This window comes from Ranitomeya variabilis, chromosome 8, assembly GCF_051348905.1.
Source record: "Ranitomeya variabilis isolate aRanVar5 chromosome 8, aRanVar5.hap1, whole genome shotgun sequence".
Classification (NCBI taxonomy): Eukaryota; Metazoa; Chordata; class Amphibia; order Anura; family Dendrobatidae; genus Ranitomeya; species Ranitomeya variabilis.
In genome coordinates, this window is record NC_135239.1 from 154849545 (window position 1) to 154875484 (window position 25940).

Consider the following 25940-nt stretch of genomic DNA (forward strand, 5'->3'; position numbering starts at 1 on the left):
GAATAACGAACCCCATTGTAGTCAATGGGAGACTCGAACATTTTTCAGCGGGACCAAAGCTCTGCACAGGGAAGGTCGCCTAAAAACCTGGGAAGCTCAGAAAATGATGGAAACAACACTGGAATGGACAGGAAACAGCAGGGGCAGCATGCATAGTTGCCTCTGAGGCTGCCCAAATGCACCATTACGCCAAATTATGGCCAACAGCTTTGTGGTGACAGAGTGACCCACTTTGATGAGGTAGCAGGTGAAACACACCGAAATTGAGCCTGACACAGCATGGCAGCTATGGGCACGGCATGCGGAGGCAGCATCAGGCCGGAGAGCGGCACAGTGACGGACCCTTGAGGAGGCGGCAGCAGCATCATTCCTTACACATTGAGGCCACAGAGTGGCACAATTACATAGTTTGGAGGTAGCGAAGACCCAGCATGTGGAGGCGTCAGCACGGAGAGTGGCACGGTGACGGACCCTTGAGGAGGCGGCAGCAGCATCATTCCTTAATCCTTACACATTGAGGCCACAGAGTGGCACAATTACATAGTTTGGAGGTAGCGAAGACCCAGCATGTGGAGGCGTCAGCACGGAGAGTGGCACGGTGACGGACCCTTGAGGAGGCGGCAGCAGCATCATTCCTTTCACATTGAGGCCACAGAGTGGCACATTTACATAGTTTGGAGGTAGCGAAGACCCAGCATGTGGAGGCGTCAGCACGGAGAGTGGCACGGTGACGGACCCTTGAGGAGGCGGCAGCAGCATCATTCCTTACACATTGAGGCCACAGAGTGGCACAATTACATAGTTTGGAGGTAGCGAAGACCCAGCATGTGGAGGCGTCAGCAGCGTCAGCACGGAGAGTGGCACGGTGACATGACAGACTTCAGTTTGAGCTGCTTTAACACGGTGGCGAGTGGAAATCTGTAGAAATCCATGCTTTATTCATCTTGATAAGCGTCAGCCTGTCAGCGCTGTCAGTTGACAGGCGTGTACGCTTATCGGTGATGATGCCACCAGCTGCACTGAAGACCCGCTCTGACAACACGCTAGCGGCAGGGCAAGCCAGCACCCCCAAGGCGTACAGTGCCAGTTCTGGCCACGTGTCCAGCTTTGAAACCCAGTAGTTGTATGGAGCAGAGTGATCATGCAGGACGTTGGTATGGTCACCTAGGTAGTCCTTCACCATCTTTCTGTAAATCTCGCCTCTACTCTGTCTAGACTGTGGATTGGTGGCATACTCTTGCATGGGTGACATAAAACTGGCAAAGGCCTTGGAGATTGATCCTCTGCCAGCGCTTGACAAGCTGCCTGCTCCCCTCCTCTCCCTCGCTTGTTGGCCCTCAGAACCACGTCCTCTGCCGCTAGCGGTGTCAGATGGGAAGGCTATTTTCAGCTTGTGCACCAGGGCCAGTTGGTATTGATGCAGTCTCATACTCCTTTCCTCTATAGGAATTAGAGTGGAAAAGTTGTGCTTGTACCGGGGGTCCAAGAGGGTGAACACCCAGTAATCGCTGGTGGAAAATATTTTTCTCACGCGAGGGTCACGGGAAAGGCAGCCTAACATGAAGTCAGCCATGTGCGCCAGAGTCCCAACACGTAAGAATTCCCCCTCCGCAACAGGCCGACTCTCCATTTCCTCCTCCTCCTCCTCCTCCAACTCCTCCTCCTCAGCCCAAACACGCTGAACTGAGAAGAGGGAATGGGTACCGTCTTCAGTCTCGCCCACAGTCTCCTCCTCTTCATCCTCATCTTCCTCCTCCCCCTCCTCAGTTACACTCTGAGAAACAGACTGGCTGGTGTTCTGGCTCTCAGTCAACTCTTCTTCCCCCATCTCCTGTGACAATCGATGCGCCTCAGACTTCATGCTGAGCAATGATTTTTTCAGCAGACAAAGCAGCGGGATGGTGACGCTGATTATGGCGTCATCCCCGCTGACCATCAGTGTTGACTCGTCAAAGTGGCTTAACACCTTACATATATCAGACATCCACGTCCACTCCTCATTGTAGATTTGAGGAAGCTGACTAACTTGACTACCGGTTCTGGTGGAAGTGGTCATCTGACAGTCTACAATGGCTCTGCGCTGCTGGTAAACCCTGTTTAACATGTGTAGGGTGGAATTCCATCTCGTTGGCACGTCGCACAACAGTCGGTGAGCTGGCAGTTGTAAGCGCCGTTGCACTGCCCTCAGGGTGGCAGCATCAGTGGTGGATTTGCGGAAATGGGCACAGATGCGTCTCACCTTGGTGAGCAAATCTGACAGATTGGGGTAGGTCTTGAGGAACCGCTGAACCACCAGATTGAACACGTGGGCAAGGCATGGAACGTGTGTGAGTCTGCCCAGTTGCAGAGCCGCCACCAGATTACGCCCGTTGTCACACACGACCATGCCTGCTTTCAGGTTCAGCGGCGCCAGCCAAAGATCCGTCTGAGCCGTCATGCCCTGTAACAGCTCCTGGGCAGTGTGCCTCTTGTCACCTAAGCTCAGCAGTTTTAGCACCGCCTGCTGGCGCTTGCCCACTGCGGTCCTGCTGCGACTGCAGCTGCCGACTGAAGGTGGCGTGTCCACGGATGGAAATTTACAAGTGGTGTTTGTGGAGGAGGAGGAGGAGGAGGAGGAGGAGGGGGGAGAAGTATAGTAATCCTGGGAAACAGTCACCGAGGTAGGCCCCGCAATCCTGGGTGTGGGCAACACATGAGCTGACCCCGGTTCAGACTCTGTCCCAGCCTCAACCAAATTAATCCAATGTGCCGTCAGGGAGATATAGTGTCCCTGCCCCCCAGCACTGGTCCACGTGTCCGTGGTTAAGTGGACCTTTTCTGTAACCGCGTTGGTCAGGGCACGGTTGATGTTCTGAGACACGTGCTGGTGTAGTGCTGGGACGGCACATCGAGAAAAATAGTGGCGGCTTGGGACGGAGTAGCGAGGGGCAGCCACCGCCATCAGGTTGCGGAATGCCTCCGTCTCCACCAGCCTGTAGGGCAGCATCTCCAAACTCAGGAGTTTGGAGACGTGGACATTTAAGGCCTGTGCATGTGGGTGGGTGGAGGCATATTTGCGCTTGCGCTCAAATGTTTCATGCAAAGACAGCTGAACACTGCGCTGGGACACATTGGTGGATTGTGGGGGGGATGGTGAAGGTGCAGGGGTGGTTGCATGGCGGGAGTCGCTGGTGCCGGGCTCCTGGGCTGGGGAGTTACTGGCAGAGCCAGCATGTGACACAGGGGAAGGAGCAGCGGTGCGACCAGAAGGAGGTGAACGGCCTTGATTCCAATGAGTTGGGTGTTTAGCACTCATATGCCTGCGCATGCTGGTAGTGCTTAGGTTGCTAGTGGTGGCTCCCCTACTGAGCTTGGTGTGGCACAGGTTGCACAACACAGTCCGTCGGTCCTCCTCACTTTCTTTAAAGAAGCTCCAGACTTTAGAACACCGAGGCCTCGACCAAACTGGTTCACTTGTTGAACCTCTGTCTGATGAAATTACTCTGGCCCTGCCTCTCCCTCTGGTCGCACGTCTACCTCTTGCAACGTTTTCTGATGTTACACTTGCCTCCCCCTCCGAAGCACTCTCTTGACTAGGCCTAACAACCCAGCTGGGGTCAGTCACCTCATCATCCACCGGCTCCTCCTCCTCCCATTCATCAGCCTGCTCCCCCCTGGGAATTACTGCACTGACAAGCACCTCACTGTCTGACACCCGTGTCTCATCCTCAGACACCTCTCCACAGACTATTTGTAAATCCCCACTTTCATCACCCACAGACTGGGAAAGCTCTCTATTTTGGGCATCGGGACAGACCCACTGGTCAGGTTGCTGCTCAGCAGTGCTTTGTGAATCTAGGAAGGGTTGGGAAAACAGTTCCTGGGAGTATGCAGGATTTGAATCACTAATTTCCAAGGAGGGGCCAGGCTGGGCGGGAGGAGGTTGAGCTGAAAGATCCTGAGGTCCACTCCCTTGGCTAGCGTTGGTGGACTGCGTGGAAGACTGGGCGGTGGATAAACTACTGGATGCATTATCCGCTATCCAGTTGATCACCTGTTCGCACTGCTGGGGATCCAATAGGGGTGTGCCACGTGACACTGTAAATTGGGACAGGAAGCTAGAAAAGGGTACTCTGCGGCGTTCCAGTGCTCCATCAGAAGCAGGTACTGTGTCACCCTGCCCAGGACTACGGCCTCTGCCTGCAACCTCACTTTGACGCCCACGACCACGTCCTCGTCCTCGTCCCTTACCCCTGGGGTTCACCATTGTAAAGGTTATGCTAGAAAAGCTAGTTATGAAGGTGAAATACACTCTATTTGTCCAAACAGAGGATATATTGCGTGTTGCAAAAAGGACTATTCGGTAAAGAGCGTATTTTATGCAACCAAACCTTGGTTTACAGCAAACTGATGTGTATCAGTAACAGATATAAAACTGTGTTTTATATTTGTGGTATTTCTTCAGATCAAATACCCCTTCTTTATGTAACTATTAGATATGGCGTGCACAAAACTGGCCACAGGCCTAGTCACTAAATACAGAGCTTATTTTTGGACCACAAAACTTGGGTACTAGTAACAGATATAAAACTGTGTTTATATTTGTGGTATTTCTTCACATCAAATACCCTTTATTTCTTTAACTATTAGATATGGCGTGCACAAATCTGGCAACAGGCCTAGTCACTAAATACAGAGCGTATTTTTGAACCACAAAACTTGGGTACCAGTAACAGATATAAAACTGTGTTTATATTTGTGGTATTTCTTCACATCAAATACCCTTTATTTCTTTAACTATTAGATATGGCGTGCACAAATCTGGCAACAGGCCTAGTCACTAAATACAGAGCGTATTTTTGAACCACAAAACTTGGGTACCAGTAACAGATATAAAACTGTGTTTATATTTGTGGTATTTCTTCACATCAAATACCCTTTATTTCTTTAACTATTAGATATGGCGTGCACAAATCTGGCAACAGGCCTAGTCACTAAATACAGAGCGTATTTTTGAACCACAAAACTTGGGTACCAGTAACAGATATAAAACTGTGTTTATATTTGTGGTATTTCTTCACATCAAATACCCTTTATTTCTTTAACTATTAGATATGGCGTGCACAAATCTGGCAACAGGCCTAGTCACTAAATACAGAGCGTATTTTTGAACCACAAAACTTGGGTACCAGTAACAGATATAAAACTGTGTTTATATTTGTGGTATTTCTTCACATCAAATACCCTTTATTTCTTTAACTATTAGATATGGCGTGCACAAATCTGGCAACAGGCCTAGTCACTAAATACAGAGCGTATTTTTGAACCACAAAACTTGGGTACCAGTAACAGATATAAAACTGTGTTTATATTTGTGGTATTTCTTCACATCAAATACCCTTTATTTCTTTAACTATTAGATATGGCGTGCACAAATCTGGCAACAGGCCTAGTCACTAAATACAGAGCGTATTTTTGAACCACAAAACTTGGGTACCAGTAACAGATATAAAACTGTGTTTATATTTGTGGTATTTCTTCACATCAAATACCCTTTATTTCTTTAACTATTAGATATGGCGTGCTATAAAAATGCAATTTTTATCTAATGCGGTTTTTTGGACACACAAAACCTTGGATTAGAATGTAGGGTATTCTATACTATATATATATACTATATATGTGGCAGAATTGCGTATTCTGTACACTGCGCTTATGTGTACGCTAAACAAATATTTTTGGGCCAGGTGTGGTATATCTGTATCACTCAAAAATGCATTTTTATATCTTATGCAGTTTTATTTTTAGGCCGCAAATATTTCCTTTTTTAATTTATTAATTATTGTTATTAATTAATATTATTATTATTAAATGAGGTGACAGCGTGTGCTGTACCACTCTACGGAGTCTGAGGCACTACAAGTCCCAGACAGCAGCACAAATGAGGTTACAGCGTGTGCTGGAGTCTGAGGCACTACAAGTCCCAGACAGCAGCACAAATGAGGTTACAGCGTGTGCTGGAGTCTGAGGCACTACAAGTCCCAGACAGCAGCACAAATGAGGTTACAGACAGCGTGTGCTGGAGGCTAAATGGAGTCTGAGGAACATCCAGCAGCCGATATTCTAATAGTGCGGCGTTCGCCCAAAATGGCGGACGCCGCACTATAAAGCCCAGCCTAATGCACACACGATCCCTGCCTAATGCCTAATGCCTATAAAGATTGACTTGGAGACTGAGATTGAGACTTGGCACTGAGACAGTGAGTGCGCAGCTAAGATGGCGGCCGCTGCACTCCTGGTCCCAGCTGCCACACAGCTAGCCAGCAAATACAAGAGAGGACTAGTAGTAGTAAACGTAGATTAGCCCTGACAAGGGCTGTTGATTTCTGCACCCTGCCTGCCTGATTAATTCTGGTCTTTGTCCCTGCTCTAGTCCCTATCAATTCCCAGTCCCCCCAGCACGTCTGTCCCTATGCTCTTTCACACTGCAAATGGCTGAAAGCGCCGAACATAATGAAAGCAGTCTATTGGCTGGTCAGGTCACCTGATCTGGCCAGCCACTCACTGCTCTCGTCTTGTACATGTCCCTACGTCATGCTAGTAGCTTAGAAGGCTCACCTAACATGATTGGCTCCTTGAAAAACCGCCAAAAATGAGAAAAACAAAAACGAGATTTCACTCGAGTACCGCGAGATGTTCGGCCGAATACCGAACACCTTCGAACGCCCTAATGTCCGATCGAACACCAGGTTCGAGTGAACACGTTCGCTCATCACTACTTATAATGTGATTATAGGAAGGTCTTTAGCGGATTAAGAGTGTATATCCTTAAAGGCAAAGTTAAATTATTGGTCAATAATGTTTGCACCTAGTAGAATACCCGGTTGGGTAATGAGAGTTAATTGTAGCCTGTTGCTATGATATTTAATTATGTTTGTAACGTTAAAGTGTCCTCACCTCCCATAAAGGGAAGCTTGTTCAAGTATGCTTATTGTTTTGCACTCAACAAAATTGTATGTCTTTTTGCTAACCTGTATTGTTGTTTTCTTCCCAGTCCCGGAGTACTGTGTTTAACCAGGGGGGAGTGCAGCGCCCCAGAGTTCTGGTCGTTGCAGTACTGTGGATCCGCCACTATGGGGAGCCATGGTGCGTTCGATGGCACTGAAGGAGTTCATCTGACCAGGTATCACAGACACCAATATGTTTCACAGCAGGGCCTCCGGGGGGAGCTAAGGGTGCTATTCATTAGGCCACTCCCCACCATAGTGGGTAAACTGGGGGTCAGGCAGGAAGTTAGAGGAGAAAGCTGACTGGATTGAACGAAGCAACACCTTGTGGCAGAGGGTGTTGTGGAGGAAGAGACAGTAGGGTCTCTGTCAGGGGTGGGATCCTGACAGAGGCTTGGCATTGGAAAGAACGTAACGGGACCGTGCCTGCTCAGCATAGCGGCGGTGCCCAAGAAAGGACTAGAAGCGAGATAGATTGTGCTGAGTGAGAAACGAGATCAAGCAAAAAGGAGAATACCAGTAGGGGTCATGCTGTAGGACCGGAGCAACATCCTACTGAGGCGCATTACCGGTGGCCGGAACGCCGAGGGAGTGGAATAGCATACAGCTTCAAGCCATACTCCAAACAGCGGCAGGGCAGTCAGTTTAAGGCGGGCTGTCTACCACATATCACCTATGAAGTCTTGGGGGGCAATTGCGGGAGAGGGGCGTCTCTAGGGTCCCGGAAGAACTCCAGGCCTACCTGACAAACGGGTGCCGTTCCAACCTGAATAACAGGGAGGGATGGAATACGAGAAGAACATCAGTGAATCGAGTTGTGAGGGAACTTAAGAAACAGACACGACAGTTGTGGGGTACTTTCCGTGAGCACAGCAGGGAAGGACTACAACACATAGCGCTAAGAAGGAGGGCACTGATTTCCACATGTGAGGAGAACTCTGGAGGTGCCATCGGACCGACCGGACTTGCGCAGCCTGGTGAACCGTATTCTGGACTGCGGACTGAGAGATCTCCAGTAAAGAGGTAAAGAGACTGCAACCTGGTGTCCTCGTTATTTACCGCGACCTGCACCCCACAACTGCACCGCTACACCACCGTTACTGCACCATCATCATCACTTATTGCACCGGACGTCCCCCACTGACGGACAGGGCCACGGACCGGGTCCAGCCACCGTGACAACCCCAGGACTGAGACCCAGAGGCCCGGCTCCGGGTACCCCTAGGCCCTGTGGCGGTGTGGGGGCGCTCCAAGACCCTCTGCCATTGGGGTCATAACAGGCCCTGAACGCGCTCATTCTTAAGAAGGAAGGCTGCCGGAAAGAAGCAGGGCGCGTCCGAGGGTGAGTATATACCTAATAGGAATATACTCACCCTCGGCTTCTTTCAGGCAGCCTTCCTTCCTAAGAATGAGCGCGTTCAGGGCCTTAGATGACATCACGGCTTGTGATTGGTCGAGGCCGCCCATGTGACCGCCATGCGACCAATCACAAGCCGTAACGTAATTCTCAGGTCCTAAATTCCTAGAATTAGGAATTTAGGACCTGAGAATTACGTCATGGCTTGTGATTGGTCGCGTGGCGGTCACATGGGCGGCCGCGACCAATCAGAAGCCGTGACGTCATGGAAGGCCCTGAACGCGCTCATTTTAAGCAAAGAAGGCTGCCGGTTACCAGCGGTAAGGTCCAGGCTGCGTCGGAGAGGTGAGTATATCAATATTTTTTATTTTAATTCTTTATTTTACACATTAATATGGATCCCAGGGCCTGAAGGAGAGTTTCCTCTCCTTCAGACCCTGGGAACCATAGTATTCCATTGCACTGCATTGGGTTTCGTGTTTCGCCCGACCCCGACTTTTTTATAGGATCGGCCGATTTCACTCGACCCGACTTTTGAGAAAGTCGGGTTTCGTGAAACCCGACCCGATCCTATAAAAATAAAAGTCGCTCAACCCTACTGATCATAGATGCAGCCAAGAGGTCCATGAACACTCTGGATGAACTGCAGAGATCTACAGCTGAGGTGGGACAGTCTGTCCATAGGACAACAATCAGTCGTACACTGCACAAATCTGCCCTTTATGGAAGAGTGGAAAGAAGAAAACCATTTCTCAAAGATATCCATAAAAAGTGTCATTTAAAGTCTGCAACAAGCCACCTGGGAGACACACCAAACATAAGGAAGAAGGTGCTCTGGTCAGATGAAACCAAAATCGAACATTTGGCAACAATGCCAAACAATATGTTTCACGTAAAGGCAACACAGCTCATCACCCTGAGCACACCATCCCCACTGTCAAACATGGTGGTGGCAGCATCAGGGCTTGGGCCTGCTTTTCTTCAGCAGGGACAGGGAAGATGGTTAAAATTGATGGGAAGATGGATGGAGCCAAATACAGGACCATTCTTGAAGAAAACCTGTTGGAGTCTGCAAAAGACCTGAGACTGGGACAGAGATTTGCCTTCCAACAAGACAATGATCCCAAACATAAAGCAAAATTTACAATGGAATGGTTCGCAAATATATGTATCCAGCTGTTAGAAATGCCAATCCAATCGAGAATCTGTGGAAAGAGCTGAAAACGGCTGTTCACAAACGATCTCCATCAAACCTCACTGAGCTCGAGCTGATTGCCAAGGAAGAATGGGCTAGAGTTTCAGTCTCTCGATGTACCAAACTGATAGAGACATACCCCAAGCGACTTGCAGCTGTAATCGCAGCAAAAGGTGGCGCAACAAAGTATTAAGTTAAAGGGGCCGAATAATATTGCACGCCCCACTTTTCGGTCTTTGAACTTACTTAAAAATATAAAATAACCAATAAATTTCATTCAACTTCACATCTGTGTTCCACTTGTTGTCGATTCTTCACCAAAAATTTACATTTGGTATCTTTATGTTTGAAGCATGATATGAGGGAAAAGGTTGTAAAGTTCCAGGGGCCGAATACTTTCGCAAGGCACTGTATAATGTTTTTAATCCAGCCACCCTTCTGCCTGCAGATTCAGAAAAGGGGAAAATGGTTACAATGTTAGTGAGGAGGAGTATTTTTGACATGATCCATGAACATGACTGCATAGAATTAATGAGTCAGGAGGCAGCGGGTTTTGCACATGTCCATGATTAACCTGTACATAAAGCAGATTTTTATTTTTTTTTGTAGATGGTTTCAAATAACCACCTGGATGAGTGATTCTACACTTAATATGTAGAACTATTTTCACTTGAGGTAATCCAAGCAGAACCACTCCCTCCTCACGTCAGTGCAGAGTTGAAGGCACTCACTGAGGAGTATTGAGCTGCAACAGACAAAACTGCTAACATTTATACAGATTCAAATTATGGATTTGGAATATCCCTATGGCCCTATCTAGTGAAGCAGAGATTTTCTTGCATCAGCTGGTAAGCCCATTTAACATGCAGAGCTGGTGAAGCAATGAATGGAGGCAGAGATGTTACCAGTCCAAGTTGGCATAATCAAGATGAAAGTGGAGCGCCCCCCCAGTAGGGCAATGGGGTACTCGGTACCGGGTCCGTCGGTTCTCGGTGGGGATGTCACAGTGGCTGACCCGGTCCGTGGCCCTAGGGAAACGTCCGTTGTAAAATAAGGGAAAGATCTTTAAAGGGATAATGTTCGTGACGCCACCTGTGGTATTCAGTCAGGGTGACTGACACTGCTTAGGGGTCACTGGAGTGATGTTATGGCAGTTTGATGGTATACCTTCCCACAGGTGAAGTGTATCCCCAGGGCTACCCAGAGTGAGGATGGTGAATGGTGTGAGGCGCAGTGAATAACGAGGACACAAGGTTGCAGTCTCTTTACCTTTACTGAAGACTTCAGCATCCACAGTCCAGGGCACAGACCACAGGGTAGGCAGAGTCCGGCCGGTCTGAAGGCAGATCCAGAGTCTCCTTATTCAGGTGGAAATCAGTAGCCTTCCTCTAGTGCCTGTGTGTTGTAGTACCTCTCTGCTTCTCGGTAAGGTCCTCACAACTATTGTAGATGTTATTTCTCTTCCTCTCTGTCCCCCAGATGGTATGGATAGGACAAACCCGTATGACTGGTGGCCTGAGGCTTTTTACAGGGACCCTACGACGCCCCAGCCCCCACAAGTTGCCACCGTGCCTCCTGGGTATATGGTCGGGCAGCTAACGTGGAATTAACTATCCTGCCGGTCTCTGAAGCAAGGCTTGGAGATTGCTCCTTCGGTGTTCCAGCTACCGGATTCTGTGCCTCAGAAGGAGGCAGCCTTTTGCAGGGCAGAACTCCTTCTGGATTCCTCTCCTTGTGCTATGACTTCGTTTCTCACCAGCTACAATACAATTCTCTTTCGTGTCCTTCCTTAGGATGCTGCCGCACGTGGGGCAGGCGCAGCTCCGTGGCCTTCTATCTAGGCCTCTGACAGGATCCCACGCCTGTCAGGGACCTTTGTGTCTGCAGCTATGATGGTCCTCCTCTCCCCCTGTCTGCGTGACAGGAACTGCCTGGGAGAAGCCCAGTCAGCATCTGACTAACTTTCTATCCAGCCCACCAGTTTTACCTAATTGTGAGGAGTGCCCTAGTAGATAGGAGCAAGGCTCCCCCTGGTGGACTGGAGTGTGAAGTGTGGTGTATGGCTTGTGATACCTGGCAATTGCCTTCAGACGTAACATCACTCCCCCTGGTGGAAGAACGACATTACTGCAACGGCCAGAACTCTGGGGAGCTGCACCCCCCCGTTAAATCCAGTACTCCTGGACTGGGAAAAGAAAACAACAATTACAGGCTAACAAAAGACATACAAAATTTTGAAATGCTATAAAACAAGTTAATATAACAATGCTTCCCTTTATAGGAGGTGAGAACACTTGAACGTTACAAACAAGAACATATTTACTGTTATGGACCTAGTGGTTAGAAACACTTGAGGTGACCTGATAGGTAAACCAAAAATATAGGACAAGCTCTGGGGACGTGGAAACTTTACTGACCGCAACCCTGATCCTATCACACACACTATAGGCAACCGTGGAGCGTACCTAACTCTCCCTAGACGCTTCTTCACAGCCTGAGAACTAGCTTCCCCTATAGAGAGAAACAAAAGCCTCACTTGCCTCAGAGAAATTTCCCCAAAAGTAAAGTCAGCCCCCACAAATAATGACGGTGAGTTCAGAGGAAAATACAAACATAGGAATGAAAACAGGTTTTAGCATAGGAGGCCCACTAGTACTAAATAGTAAGAAGATAGCAAGGGAACTGTGCGGTCAGTATAACATACTACAAAAATATCCACGCAGAGAATACTAAAGACCCTCACACCGACTCACGATGTGAGGGAGCAACTCTGCTCCCCAGAGCTTCCAGCTAGCAAGAAAATAGCATATAAGCAAGCTGGACTGAACTTAACATATACTGAGAAACATTTTCCAAAAGCAGTGAGCAAAAATGAACTAGCATGAACTTAGCTTCTCCAAGAGGAGACAGGTCACACGAGAAGTCCCAGAGAGATCTGAACCAATACTGAATACAACGACAGCTGGCAACAAGTAAAGATCTAGGTGGAGTTAAATAGGCAGCAGCACAGCAGAAAACGAGGCAGCTGGAGCCCAGCTAAAGACCAGCAGTATCACTCAAAGCCACCAGAGGGAGCCCACGAACAGAACTCAACAAAGTACCATTCATGACCACAGGAGGGAGCCCGAGAACGGAATTCACAACAGTACCCCCCCTTGAGGAGGGGTCACCGAACCCTCACCAGAGCCCCCAGGCCGATCAGGACGAGCCAAATGAAAGGCACGAACCAAATCGGCAGCATGGACATCAGAGGCAACAACCCAGGAATTATCCTCCTGACCATAGCCCTTCCATTTAACCAAGTACTGAAGCTTCCGTCTCGAAACACGAGAATCCAAGATCTTTTCCACCACATACTCCAATTCTCCCTCGACCAACACTGGAGCAGGAGGATCAACAGAAGGAACCACAGGCACCACATACCTCCGCAACAATGACCTATGGAACACATTATGGATGGCAAAAGATGCTGGGAGGTCCAAACGAAATGACACAGGATTGAGGATTTCAGAAATCTTATAAGGACTGATGAAACGAGGCTTAAACTTAGGAGAGTTAACCTTCATAGGAACAAAACGAGAAGATAACCAAACCAAATCCCCCACACGAAGTCGGGGACCCACACAGCGACGGCGGTTAGCAAAGCGCTGAGCCTTCTCCTGTGACAGCGCCAAATTGTCCACTACGTGGTTCCAAATCTGCTGCAACCTGTCCACCACAGAATCGACACCAGGGCAGTCAGAAGGCTCAACCTGCCCTGAGGAAAAACGAGGATGAAAACCAGAATTACAAAAAAACAGGGAAACCAAAGTAGCCGAACTAGCCCGATTATTGAGGGCGAACTCAGCCAATGGCAAAAAAGTCACCCAATCATCTTGGTCAGCAGAAACAAAACATCTCAGATAAGTTTCCAAGGTCTGATTAGTTTGTTCGGTTTGGCCATTTGTCTGAGGATGGAAAGCCGAAGAAAAAGACAAATCAATGCCCATCTTAGCACAAAGAGATCGCCAAAATCTGGACACGAACTGGGACCCTCTGTCAGACACAATGTTCTCCGGAATACCATGCAAACGAACCACATTCTGAAAGAACAGCGGAACCAAATCAGAGGAGGAAGGTAATTTAGGCAAGGGCACCAAATGGACCATTTAAGAAAAACGATCACAAACCACCCAGATGACAGACATCCTCTGAGAGACCGGAAGATCCGAAATAAAATCCATGGAAATATGCGTCCAGGGCCTCTTTGGGACAGGCAAAGGCAAAAGCAAACCACTGGCACGAGAACAGCAAGGCTTGGCCCGAGCACAAATCCCACAGGACTGCACAAAAGAACGCACATCCCGCGACAAGGAAGGCCACCAAAAGGACCTAGCCACCAAATCTCTGGTACCAAAAATCCCAGGATGACCCGCCAACACTGAACAATGAACCTCGGAAATAACTCTACTGGTCCATTTATCAGGGACAAACAGTCTCTCTGGTGGACAAAGGTCAGGTCTATCGACCTGAAACTCCTGCAGCACCTGCCGCAAATCAGGGGAGATGGCTGACAAAATCACCCCCTCTCTGAGGATACCAGCCGGTTCAGGAACTCCCGGAGAGTCAGGCACAAAACTCCTAGAAAGGGCATCAGCCTTCACATTCTTAGAGCCCGGGAGGTACGAAACCACAAAATCTAAACGGGAGAAAAACAGCGACCATCGAGCCTGTCTAGGATTCAGCCGCTTGGCTGACTCGAGATAAATCAAATTCTTGTGATCCGTCAAGACCACCACACGATGCTTGGCTCCCTCAAGCCAATGTCGCCACTCTTCAAATGCCCACTTCATTGCCAACAACTCCCGATTACCAACATCATAATTACGCTCGGCAGGCGAAAACTTTCTTGAAAGGAAAGCACATGGCTTCATCATAGAGCCATCAGAGCTTCTCTGAGACAAGACAGCCCCTGCTCCAATCTCAGAAGCATCAACCTCGACCTGAAAAGGGAGAGAAACATCCGGCTGACACAAGACAGGAGCCGAAGAAAACCGACGTTTCAGCTCCTGAAAGGCCTCAACGGCCGCAGGAGACCAATTAGTCACATCAGCACCCTTTTTGGTCAGATCAGTCAAAGGCTTAACCACACTAGAAAAATTAGTGATGAAGCGACGGTAAAAATTAGCAAAGCCCAGGAACTTCTGAAGACTCTTCACAGATGTAGGTTGAGTCCAATCATAAATAGCCTGGACTTTAACTGGATCCATCTCGATAGTAGAAGGGGAAAAAATAAAGCCCAAAAAGGAAACCTTCTGGACGCCGAAGAGACATTTAGAGCCCTTCACAAACAAGGCATTAGCACGCAGGACCTGAAATACCATCCTGACCTGCTTCACATGAGATTCCCAATCATCAGAAAAGACCAAAATATCATCCAGATATACAATCATGAATCTATCCAGATACTCTCGGAAGATGTCGTGCATAAAGGACTGAAACACAGAAGGGGCATTAGAAAGCCCAAATGGCATCACCAAGTACTCAAAATGGCCTTCGGGCGTATTAAATGCTGTTTTCCATTCATCGCCCTGTTTTATACGCACAAGATTATACGCTCCTCGAAGATCCATCTTGGTGAACCAACTAGCCCCCTTAATCCAAGCAAACAGATCGGACAGCAGAGGCAAAGGGTACTGAAATTTGACCGTGATTTTATTAAGAAGGCGATAATCAATACAGGGTCTCAAAGAACCATCCTTCTTGGCCACAAAAAAGAACCCTGCTCCCAATGGTGACGAGGATGGGCGAATATGTCCTTTCTCCAAGGACTCCTTTATATAACTCCGCATAGCGGCATGTTCAGGCACAGATAGATTGAAAAGTCGACCCTTAGGGAACTTACTACCAGGAATCAAATCTATAGCACAATCACAATCCCTATGAGGAGGTAGGGCACCGGACTTGGGCTCATCAAATACATCCTGGTAATCCGACAAAAATTCAGGGACTTCAGAAGGAGTAGAAGCAGCAATTGACACCAAAGGAACATCGCCATGTACCCCTTGACAACCCCAACTAGACACAGACATTGATTTCCAATCCAATACTGGATTATGAACCTGCAGCCATGGCAACCCCAAGACGACAACATCATGCAAATTATGTAACACCAGAAAACGAATATCCTCCTGATGTGCAGGAGTCATGCACATGGTCACTTGAGTCCAGTACTGAGGCTTATTCTTGGCCAATGGCGTAGCGTCAATTCCCCTTAGTGGAATAGGGAACTGCAAAGGCTCTAAGAAAAAACCACAGCGCCTGGCAAAATCCAAATCCATCAGATTCAGGGCAGCACCTGAATCCACAAAAGCCATAACTGAGTAGGATGACAAAGAGCAAATCAAAGTAACAGACAAAATAAATTTAGGTTGTACAGTACCAATGGTGACCGACTTAGCGAACCTTTTAGTGCGCTTAGGACATTCGGAGATAGCATGAGTGGAGTCACCACAGTAAAAACACAACCCATTCTGACGCCTGTGATTTTGCCGTTCAATTCTGGTCAGAATCCTACCACATTGCATAGACTCAGGCTTCTGCTCAGAGAACACCGCCAGATGGTGCACAGGTTTGCGCTCCCGCAAACGCCGATCAATCTGAATGGCCAAGGACATTGATTCATTCAGACCTGCAGGCGTGGGGAACCCCACCATAACATCCTTAAGGGCTTCAGAAAGACCCTTTCTGAAATTCGCTGCCAGGGCACAATCATTCCATTGAGTGAGCACAGACCACTTCCTAAACCTCTGGCAGTAAACCTCCGCTTCATCCTGACCCTGAGACAGAGCCAGCAAGGTCTTTTCTGCCTGGTCGACTGAATTAGGCTCCTCATAAAGCAATCCAAGCGCCAGAAAAAACGCATCTACATTTAGCAATGCAGGATCTCCTGGCGCCAGGGAAAATGCCCAATCCTGAGGGTCGCCACGTAACAAGGAAATAATAATTTTAACTTGCTGAGTAGGGTCACCAGAAGAGCGGGGTTTCAGAGCAAGGAACAATTTGCAATTGTTTTTAAAATTCAGAAACTTAGATCTATCTCCAGAAAATAAATCAGGAATTGGTATTCTAGGCTCTAACATAGGATTCTGAACTACTTAATCCTGAATGCCTTGTACCCTTGCAGTGAGATGATCCAAACTAGAGGACAGATCTTGAATGTTCATATCTGCAGCTGAGTCCTGAACTACCCAGAGATTAAGGGGAGGAGAGAAGCAAAACACACTGCAGAGAAAAAAAAAATTGAGCTCAGAACTTCTCTTATCCCTCTTTTGTGAGGCATTAACACTTTATGGGCCAGCTGTACTGTTATGGACCTAGTGGTTAGAAACACTTGAGGTGACCTGATAGGTAAACCAGAAATATAGGACAAGCTCTGGGGACGTGGAAACTTTACTGACCGCAACCCTGATCCTATCACCCACACTATAGGCAGCAGTGGAGCGTACCTAACTCTCCCTAGACGCCTCTTCACAGCCTGAGAACTAGCTACCCCTAGAGAGAAACAAAAGCCTCACTTGCCTCAGAGAAATTTCCCCAAAAGTAAAGTCAGCCCCCACAAATAATGACGGTGAGTTCAGAGGAAAATACAAACATAGGAATGAAAACAGGTTTTAGCATAGGAGGCCCACTAGTACTAAATAGTAAGAAGATAGCAAGGGAACTGTGCAGTCAGTATAAAATACTACAAAAATATCCACGCAGAGAATACTAAAGACCCTCACACCGACTCACGATGTGAGGGAGCAACTCTGCTCCCCAGAGCTTCCAGCTAGCAAGAAAATAGCATATAAGCAAGCTGGACTGAACTTAACATATACTGAGAAACATTTTCCAAAAGCAGTGAGCAAAAATGAACTAGCATGAACTTAGCTTCTCCAAGAGGAGACAGGTCACACGAGAAGTCCCAGAGAGATCTGAACCAATACTGAATACAACGACAGCTGGCAACAAGTAAAGATCTAGGTGGAGTTAAATAGGCAGCAGCACAGCAGAAAACGAGGCAGCTGGAGCCCAGCTAAAGACCAGCAGTATCACTCAAAGCCACCAGAGGGAGCCCACGAACAGAACTCAACAAAGTACCATTCATGACCACAGGAGGGAGCCCGAGAATGGAATTCACAACAATTTACATTACCAGCTCGTATCAAAATCTGGAAATACAACTACACGTACATGTATACTATCTATTAAGTGCAAGTACCCTCTAAGGGTATACTATCATAAAACCTCAAAGTGCAAATTAACATCTTCCTTATTCTCTTCTTCACATGCAGGATCATCTATCAACCCCCCCACGGGCTCACTGCATCTTTATTTTATTTAAAGTACATCATTATCTAACATTTTACTATTCTACATACTATCGGCTATGAAAACATTATTACTATCTAGCTACTCATGGCAACATTATCACTCTTAGTCAAAGTGCAACAAGTAAACATTCCCTTTAAGGGTAAACCCAAGTCTTTTCTGAGGTAAGGCAAACAATCACATCATCAATATTCACATCAGTTCAAAGGTGACGTGATGCAATATGAGGGACCCGTTATGAACCCCCGAACGTTGGTCTTGGGTGGGCTACAAGACGTGTAATTCTGACCCGGAATTCTGCCACACCAATGGGTTTTTTTTCAGGTCTGAAAGGCAAAGTTATTTTTACAGCATAATTAACAGCAGTTTCTGTTAAGAGGCAGTCTCTGTAAAAGCCTCCTTTGTAAAACCAGTAGGGAGCACCTTTAAGAAGGTGCCAACTATTTACAAGCAGTATGTGGCCATGCACAGTCCATGAGTCCACAGTTCTTTAAAGGCAATGAGGAAACTTGTGCAAAACATAGGATCCTCCTTAAAGTAAGGACCCCTTTAAGGCATAACCCTGGACGGGTTTAAGCAGCAAAGAAAAGGCAATGTTTTTAAACTATTTAAATTTTGTCTTTTTTTGAGGTTTATTTGGATGGTTTCCAGGGCTTTACCTGGCACATAATCCTTCCTGGCCTGGGAAGGGTAGGATCCAGGGTTACACAAGGTGCCAAATAAGGCTACTTTCACACTAGCGTCGTGCACTGCACGTCGCAATGCGACGTTGCGGCGCACCGACGCAAACTGTGAAAGCGCCGCACAACGGTGGCAGCGGATGCATTTTTGCAACACATCCGCTGCCCCATTGTGATGTGCGGGGAGGCGGGGGTGGAGTTCCGGCCGTGCATGCGCGGTCGGAAAAGATGGTCACGACGCACCAAAAAACGTTACATGTAACATTTTTTGGTGGCGACGGTCCGACGCAACACAACGCAACCGTCTCACGACGGTTGCGACATGTGGCAATGCGTCGCACTGCGTCGCTAATGCAAGTCTATGGAGAAAAAACGCATCCTGCTAGCACTTTTGCAGGATGCGTTTTTTCTACAAAATGACGCATAGCGACATGCAGTGCATGACGCTAGTGTGAAAGAGGCCTAAAATCCGTTAGTCTGTGGGGTTGCAGTAAGATTGGTCACTGCAGTGGGGCCAGTAGCTGGGCAGGAGCAGTTGCAGGAGCTGGGTCGTTTTTCATACCTGCTTCACATGCAGTCCCTCCGGTGCTGGTCTGCTCTGCCTCCGCTGCCAACAGATGTCTGATGAGGCTCCCGATAAAGGTCTTCTTCCACCCGGCCACAGCTTCCAGCTCCTGGCGCACGAGCTGACAGGTGCTTTCTTCCTCTTCTTTCCACAGGAGGTCTGGATTCATCGTCGGTGAAGAGTGCAGTTCTTGCAGGTGCTGGCTGGGAGAGTCCTCCTGCTCCATCCCACGCTCCGGGCTCTGCTCACCTCCCTCCGGCATCTTGACTACCGGTTCTCTGCGGCCACACACGCACGCTGCTCCTCCATTTTCTGGGGGTGGAGCTGCTTCTCCCTCCGGTTCCCGCCGTTGCAAATCAGGGGGCTGACCTCCCTGGGTGCTGGGCACGTCGTCATCCTGCAGCCACAGTCGGAGGGGGCGGTCGTCACTCTTGGCGCCACTTTGGTAGTCTCCTCCCATATTGGCACGCCCTTCTTCTTCTGCGCTCCTCGTGGCGCTGTAATGGCGGCGGTTTTGGCTGGAATTTTGGTGGCAAATGGCAGTACACAGTCTTTAAGCAAATCACAGTTCAACTACAGTTCTGGCACAGTTCTTATGCGCACATGACCCGATTTTCAGGCTTAAGTAGATCCTGTTCGTGACGCCAAAGTTGGAGCGCCCCCCAGTAGGGCAATGGGGTACTCGGTACCGGGTCCGTCGGTTCTCGGTGGGGATGTCACAGTGCTGACCCGGTCTGTGGCCCTAGGGGAACGTCCGTTGTAAAATAAGGGACAGGTCTTTAAAGGGATAATGTAGGACAAACCCGTATGACTGGTGGCCTGAGGCTTTTTACAGGGACCCTACGACGCCTCAGCCCCCACAAGTTGCCACCGTGCCTCCTGGATATATGGTCGGGCAGCTAACGTGGAATTAACTGTCCTGCCGGTCTCTGAAGCAAGGCAAGGCTTGGAGACGATTGTTCCCTCGGTTTTCCAGCTACCGGATTCTGCGCCTCAGAAGGAGGCAGCCTTTTGCAGGGCAGAACTCCTTCTGGATTCCTCTCCTTGTGCTATGACTTTGTTTCTCACCCGCTACAATACAATTCTCTTTTGTGTCCTTCCTTAGGATGCTGCCGCATGTGGGGCAGGCGCAGCTCCGTGGCCTTCGATCTAGGCCTCTGACAGGATCCCACGCCTGTCAGGGACCTTTGTGTCTGCAGCTATGATGGTCCTCCTCTCCCCCTGTCTGCGTGACAGGAACTGCCTGGGAGAAGCCCAGTCAGCATCTGACTAACTTTCTATCCAGCCCACCAGTTTTACCTAATTGTGAGGAGTGCCCTAGTAGATAGGAGCAAGGCTCCCCCTGGTGGACTGGAGTGTGAAGTGTGGTGTATGGTTTGTGATACCTGGCAGGGAGATCTCCTTTATTGCCTTCAGACGTAACATCACTCCCCCTGGTGGAAGAACGACATTACTGCAATGACCAGATCTGTGAATTTTATCAAAATTCGCTCAAATTTGATTCTAATCAAACTGATTTGCTAATCTTTTGAGGCCACTCTTTGACAAAGGAAATGGGTAATGCCTAGTGGACAATTTATTCTTAATTTTCTGAAAGGGAATACAAAAAAGTAGCACAATGCAAGTTTCTCTAATTACAAACTATTGAATTATTTAATATGGATTATAACTTCTGTATTTATTACTTTAAAAAAACAGCTTTGATATTCAAGCAAGTAAAACTCATGCTTCTATTCACAGGAAGGTAAAAATCTTAAATAAATATTTTAAAACATATCCAGTTGATAACTTGAAATCTATTTGATGTATTATTTATTTATTTTTTAGGCTGTGTGCACACAGTTTATTTTTTTATGCGTTTTTGCAGCGTTTTTTCACCTATGCTAATGCTGCAGAAAATGTGAACATACTTTTTTGTTGTTGTTTACTGACATGTCTGACACTTGACAATGCAATGCTAATGCATAATAAATTATATTACCTGCACCAAGAGGTTCTGCAAAGCTGCCACCAGATAAAGTGTGCTTTGATATGTCAAGGGCCAAATATCACCTTGGGAATCTGGCAATTGATGATTTCTTTGTTCTTTCAATAGGTTAATAAAAGGTGAAGAAAATTTCTGTCCAAGTAGTGCTTTAAAATGCTGAAGAATACTAACTGAAAAACATTATGTAATGTCTGGTAATTAGCATTGTTAAAATATTTCTCAGTAAGGCTCTGTTCACAGCTGTATTTTGAGCTCTGCTTCTCTATCCCATTTATGTGTATTAAAAAAGGAATAAAACATTGAAGGTTAAAGACCACTTCTGAGTTGAACAGATAAGGCAGGATTATTATTAAGCTAAGTTCCCACAATGATTTTTTGAGCAAAAATACGCAGCGCCTTACAGTTCCAGCCAATTGGATGGGATTTATAGAAATTTCATACCCACATTTTTGTTTTTAGCCCTTTCACCCCGAAGCCGGTTTTCACTTTCCTGACCAGGCCAATTTTTTCAATTCTGACCAGTGTCAATTTATGAGGTCATAAGTCTGGAACGCTTCAATGGATCCCACTGATTCTGAAAATGTTTTTGGTGACATACTGTAGTTCATGATAGTGGTAACATTTCTTTGATATGACTTACATTTATTTGTGAAAAAATCGGAAATTTGGAGAAAATTTAGAAAATTTTGCAATTTTCAAACTTTAAGTTTTTATGCCCTTAAATCAAAGAGTCATGTCACTCAAAAAAGTTAATAAATAACATTTCCCACATGTCTACTTTACATCAGCACAATTTTTGAAACCACATTTTTTTGTTAGGAAGTTAGAAGGGTTAAAAGTTGATCAGCGATTTCTCATGTTTACAACATTTACAAAATTATTTTTTAGGGACCACAAAACATTTGAAGTGACTTTGAGGGGCATATATGACAGAAAATACCCCAAAAGTTGGACCATTCTATAAACTGCACCCTTCAAGGTGCTCAAAACCAAATTCAAGAAGTTTATTAACCCTTCAGGTGCTTCACAAGAATTAATGGAATGTGGAAGGAAAAAATAAACATTTAACTTTTTATCAGAAACATTTTCCTTTACACCCAATTTTTTCACTTTCACATGGGTAACGGGAGAAAATGGGCCATACAATTTGTTGTGCAATTTCTCCTGAACATTCCTGTACCTCATATTTTAGGGAAAACCATTGTTTGGGTGCACGGCAGGACTCAGAAGGGAAGGAGCGCCATTTGACCTTTTGAAAGTAAAATTCGCTGGCATAGTTAGCGGACACTATGTCGCATTTGGAGAGCCCCTGATGTGCCTAAACAGTGAAATAAAAACACAAGTGACAACATTTTGGAAACTAGACCTCTCAGGGAACATATGTAAATGTGTATTGAGCACCTTAATTCTGCTTCATGTCACCTGGCTTATCCATGGTTTTTTTCCCCTCTTTTTTTTTTTTTTCTATACTATGTTGTGCATAAATATGTGATTCTTCAGAATTTGTTTTAGTTTTTGCCTGATGAAGAGACGTATGTAGTCTCGAAAGCTTGCAATTTGTTACCATCTTTTCAGTTAGCCATTAAAAGGTATCAACCACTGAGGACTCTCAATTCTAAATATTTTTCTATCTACTGGCTAACACGGTACCAAGATATATTGAGCACCTTGAAATCCCAAGTGCTTCACAGAAGTTTATAACGTTAAGCCATGAAAATAAAAAAAATCTAAATTTTTCCACAAAATTTTTTTTATCTTCAAACTTTGCATTTTCATAGGGTAACAGGAGAAATTGCACCATACAGTTTGTTGAGAAATTTCTTCTGAGCATGCCAATGCCCGATATATGTGGAAAAAACACTGGGCGCATGGCAGGGCTTGGAAGGGAAGGAGTGCCATTTGACTTTTTGAATGTAAAATTTGCTGGAATAATTAGAGGACACAATGTTGCTTTTGAAGATTCCCTGATGTGCCTAAACAGTGTAAACCCCCCGTAAGTGACACGATTTTGGAAACTATACTGCTCAGGGAACTTATCTAGATGTACAGGGAGCACCTTTAATCCCCAGTTTATAACGTTGAGCTGTGGGAAAAAAGAAAATCACATTTTTCCCACAAAAAATCTTTTTTAAGCCCAAAATTTGGCATTTTGACAAGGGCAATAGGAGAAAATGTACCCCAAAATTTGTTATGCAATTTCTCCTGTTTTCACAGATTACCCTATATGTGGTCAAAAACTACTTTTGAGGCACAGTGTACAGCTCAGGGAAGGAGCGCCATATTACAGTGCTGATTTTACTGCACTGGTTTGAGAGTACCATGTAACATTGGCAGATCCCCTGAGGTGCAGAACAGCAAAAAACCCTGTAAGTGACCCCATTTTACAAACTAAACATCTCAATGAATTCATCTAGGGGTGCAGTGATCATATTGACTCCAAAGGTGTGTCACTGAATTTAATACTATTGGGCAGTGAAGAAAAAATAATTTACATTCTTACCACCAAAATTGTGTTAGCTCAAAATTTTACATTTTCTTAACTGGAAATGGGTAAAAATGTCACCAAAATTTATCCCACAATTTCTGCTGAATGTAGAAACACCGCAAATGTGCCTGTGCAGTACTGCTTAGTCAAACGGATAGACTCGAGAGGCACAAAGCGCTTTTTTACTCCTTGAGGGCAGATTTTCCTGGAATAGTTTGTGGACTCCATATACAGAGCCCCTAAGTGCTAGTAAAGCAGAATCCCCCCTCAAGTGGAAATTATACCCGTTTGGGAATTTATCTACAGGTGTAGTGATGATTTTGACGCGATTGGTGTTTTCCAGAAACAAGCAGCAGTGGATGTTGCTGAGTGAAAATTGCAAACTGCCATTGTAGTGAGTCGTGACCAGTATGTTGTAGTGACTAGTATGCTGAAATGACCAGTACCTTATAGTGACCAGTACATTATGTCCAACTCATGCTTCTGTAGACACGCACCCCTAAATTAGGCAGGCTCTTTGCTACAGAAATGCCAAACGTGGGTGCTAGATGTGGCTTACACACACGGGGCTCAGAAGAGAGGGGGACATTTGGATTTGGGAGCGCAGAATTTGCTGAATTTCTTTTAAGGTGTGAGGAGCCATTTCGCTTTTCCAGAGCATTTGTGCTACCAGTAACGTGGAAGAACCCTATATTTCCGTTAACAGATGACGGACCTAAGTGGGGACTTGCTTTTTTTGTAGATTGAGTTGAAGCTTTTATTGTGAACATTTTACATAACATTTAGAATCACATTAATTCAGCGCTCTACGCTGAGCACTTATATTGCGATTTCCCATCTAAATCTCTGAGTGACGTGATTCAGATGAAACCCCTGAGGAATCCATTCAGTGTTGTCCTTTTCAGAAGTGCACAAAATTGTGGCAGATTGTGGTCGGATTGCACTTAAAAAGACAGACACTGCCAGATCACAGGTGACATGGCATACACAGAGCCTCCATCTGCCTCAATATAGGGAACCTTCCACCAGGGGTTCCGTCTGAATCATGTATTTCATAGATTTACACAGAAATCCTGGTGTAAGCACTGTGCAAGCACTTAGCGTAGAGCACAGGATAAATGTGAGCCAAGCTTTACTGCAATCTTTGGGAGACAGAATGAGCAAATCAGTAGCAGGTAAAGAATTGATTTTATTTATTTTTTATGCAGCTCCTCTTGCAGTATAAATGATTAAAGGACTTTATTTCTCGGGTCGGTGTCAATTACAGCGATACCTGATTTATATCATTTTTATGTTTGGCTGCTGACACACACTAAAGGATGCTTTTTTGCTAAACAAACTTTTTGCATCTCCATATTTCGAAAGCTATAATTTTTATAAATTTTTGCTGACAGTCATTTGAAGGTCTGTTTTTTGAGAGACAAGTTTACATTTTTTTATTGGTACCATTTGTGGTCGCATAACGTTTTTTGATCGATTTTTATTTCAATTTTTGAGAGTCAGAATGAACAAAAATCAGCAATTCAGGAATTGTTTTTTGTTTTTTATAGTGAATGGATCCCTCAGGGGTTTCATCTGAATCACGTCACTCAGAGATTTGGATGAAAACCCCAATGTAAGTGCTCAGTGTAGATTGCCGGATAAATGTGATCCCAAATGTTATGTAAAATGTTCCCAACAGGTGCCCACTCAGGTCCATTATCTGTTAAAGGAAATATAGGGGCTTCCAGATTACTAGCAGTGCAAAGGCTCTGGAAAAGTGAAATGGCTCCATAACCCTCCAAAAGTAATTCAGCAAATTTTGTACCCAAATGCCCCATCCCTTATTAGCCCCACAATGTACCTAAATTACATGTGTAGCATTTCTGTAGTGATGAGAACCCGCCTAACTTTTGGGTGCATGTCTCCAGAAGCACGAGCTGGGCACAATGTACTGGTCACTATAAGGTACTGGTCACTACAACATACTGGTTTCTATGAGTACTGAGCACTATAATTTACAGGCACTACACAGACAGATTTGCAATTTTCATTCAGCAATATTCACTGCTGCTTGTCTTTGGTAAACACCCATGGAGTCAAAATCGTCACTACACCTGTAGATAAATTCCCAGAGGGGTGTAATTTCCAAAATGGTGTCATTTGAGGAGGAAATCTGCTCTTCTGGCACTTAGGGACTCGGTATTTGGAGCCCATAAGCTGTTTTACGATAATTTGTTCTCCAAGAGTTTCATAGCACTCTTTCCTTCCCGAGCTTCGCTGTGTGGCTAAGCAGTACAGTACAGCCACATATGGAGTATTGCCATGTTCAACAGAAATTGTGTAACAAATTT

General features: G+C 46.2%; 1 protein-coding gene across 2 annotated transcripts in view; it reads right to left on the reverse strand.

Moving 5' to 3' along the window:
- MEI1 (meiotic double-stranded break formation protein 1) overlaps window positions 1–25940 on the reverse strand; it is a 1359645-nt gene that overhangs the window by 79253 nt on the left and 1254452 nt on the right. For both annotated transcript variants that reach the window (XM_077277434.1, XM_077277433.1), the window contains one exon: window positions 21117–21292. In XM_077277434.1, the coding sequence (XP_077133549.1) occupies window positions 21117–21292 (176 nt within the window). The remainder of the gene's footprint in view (window positions 1–21116; window positions 21293–25940) is intronic.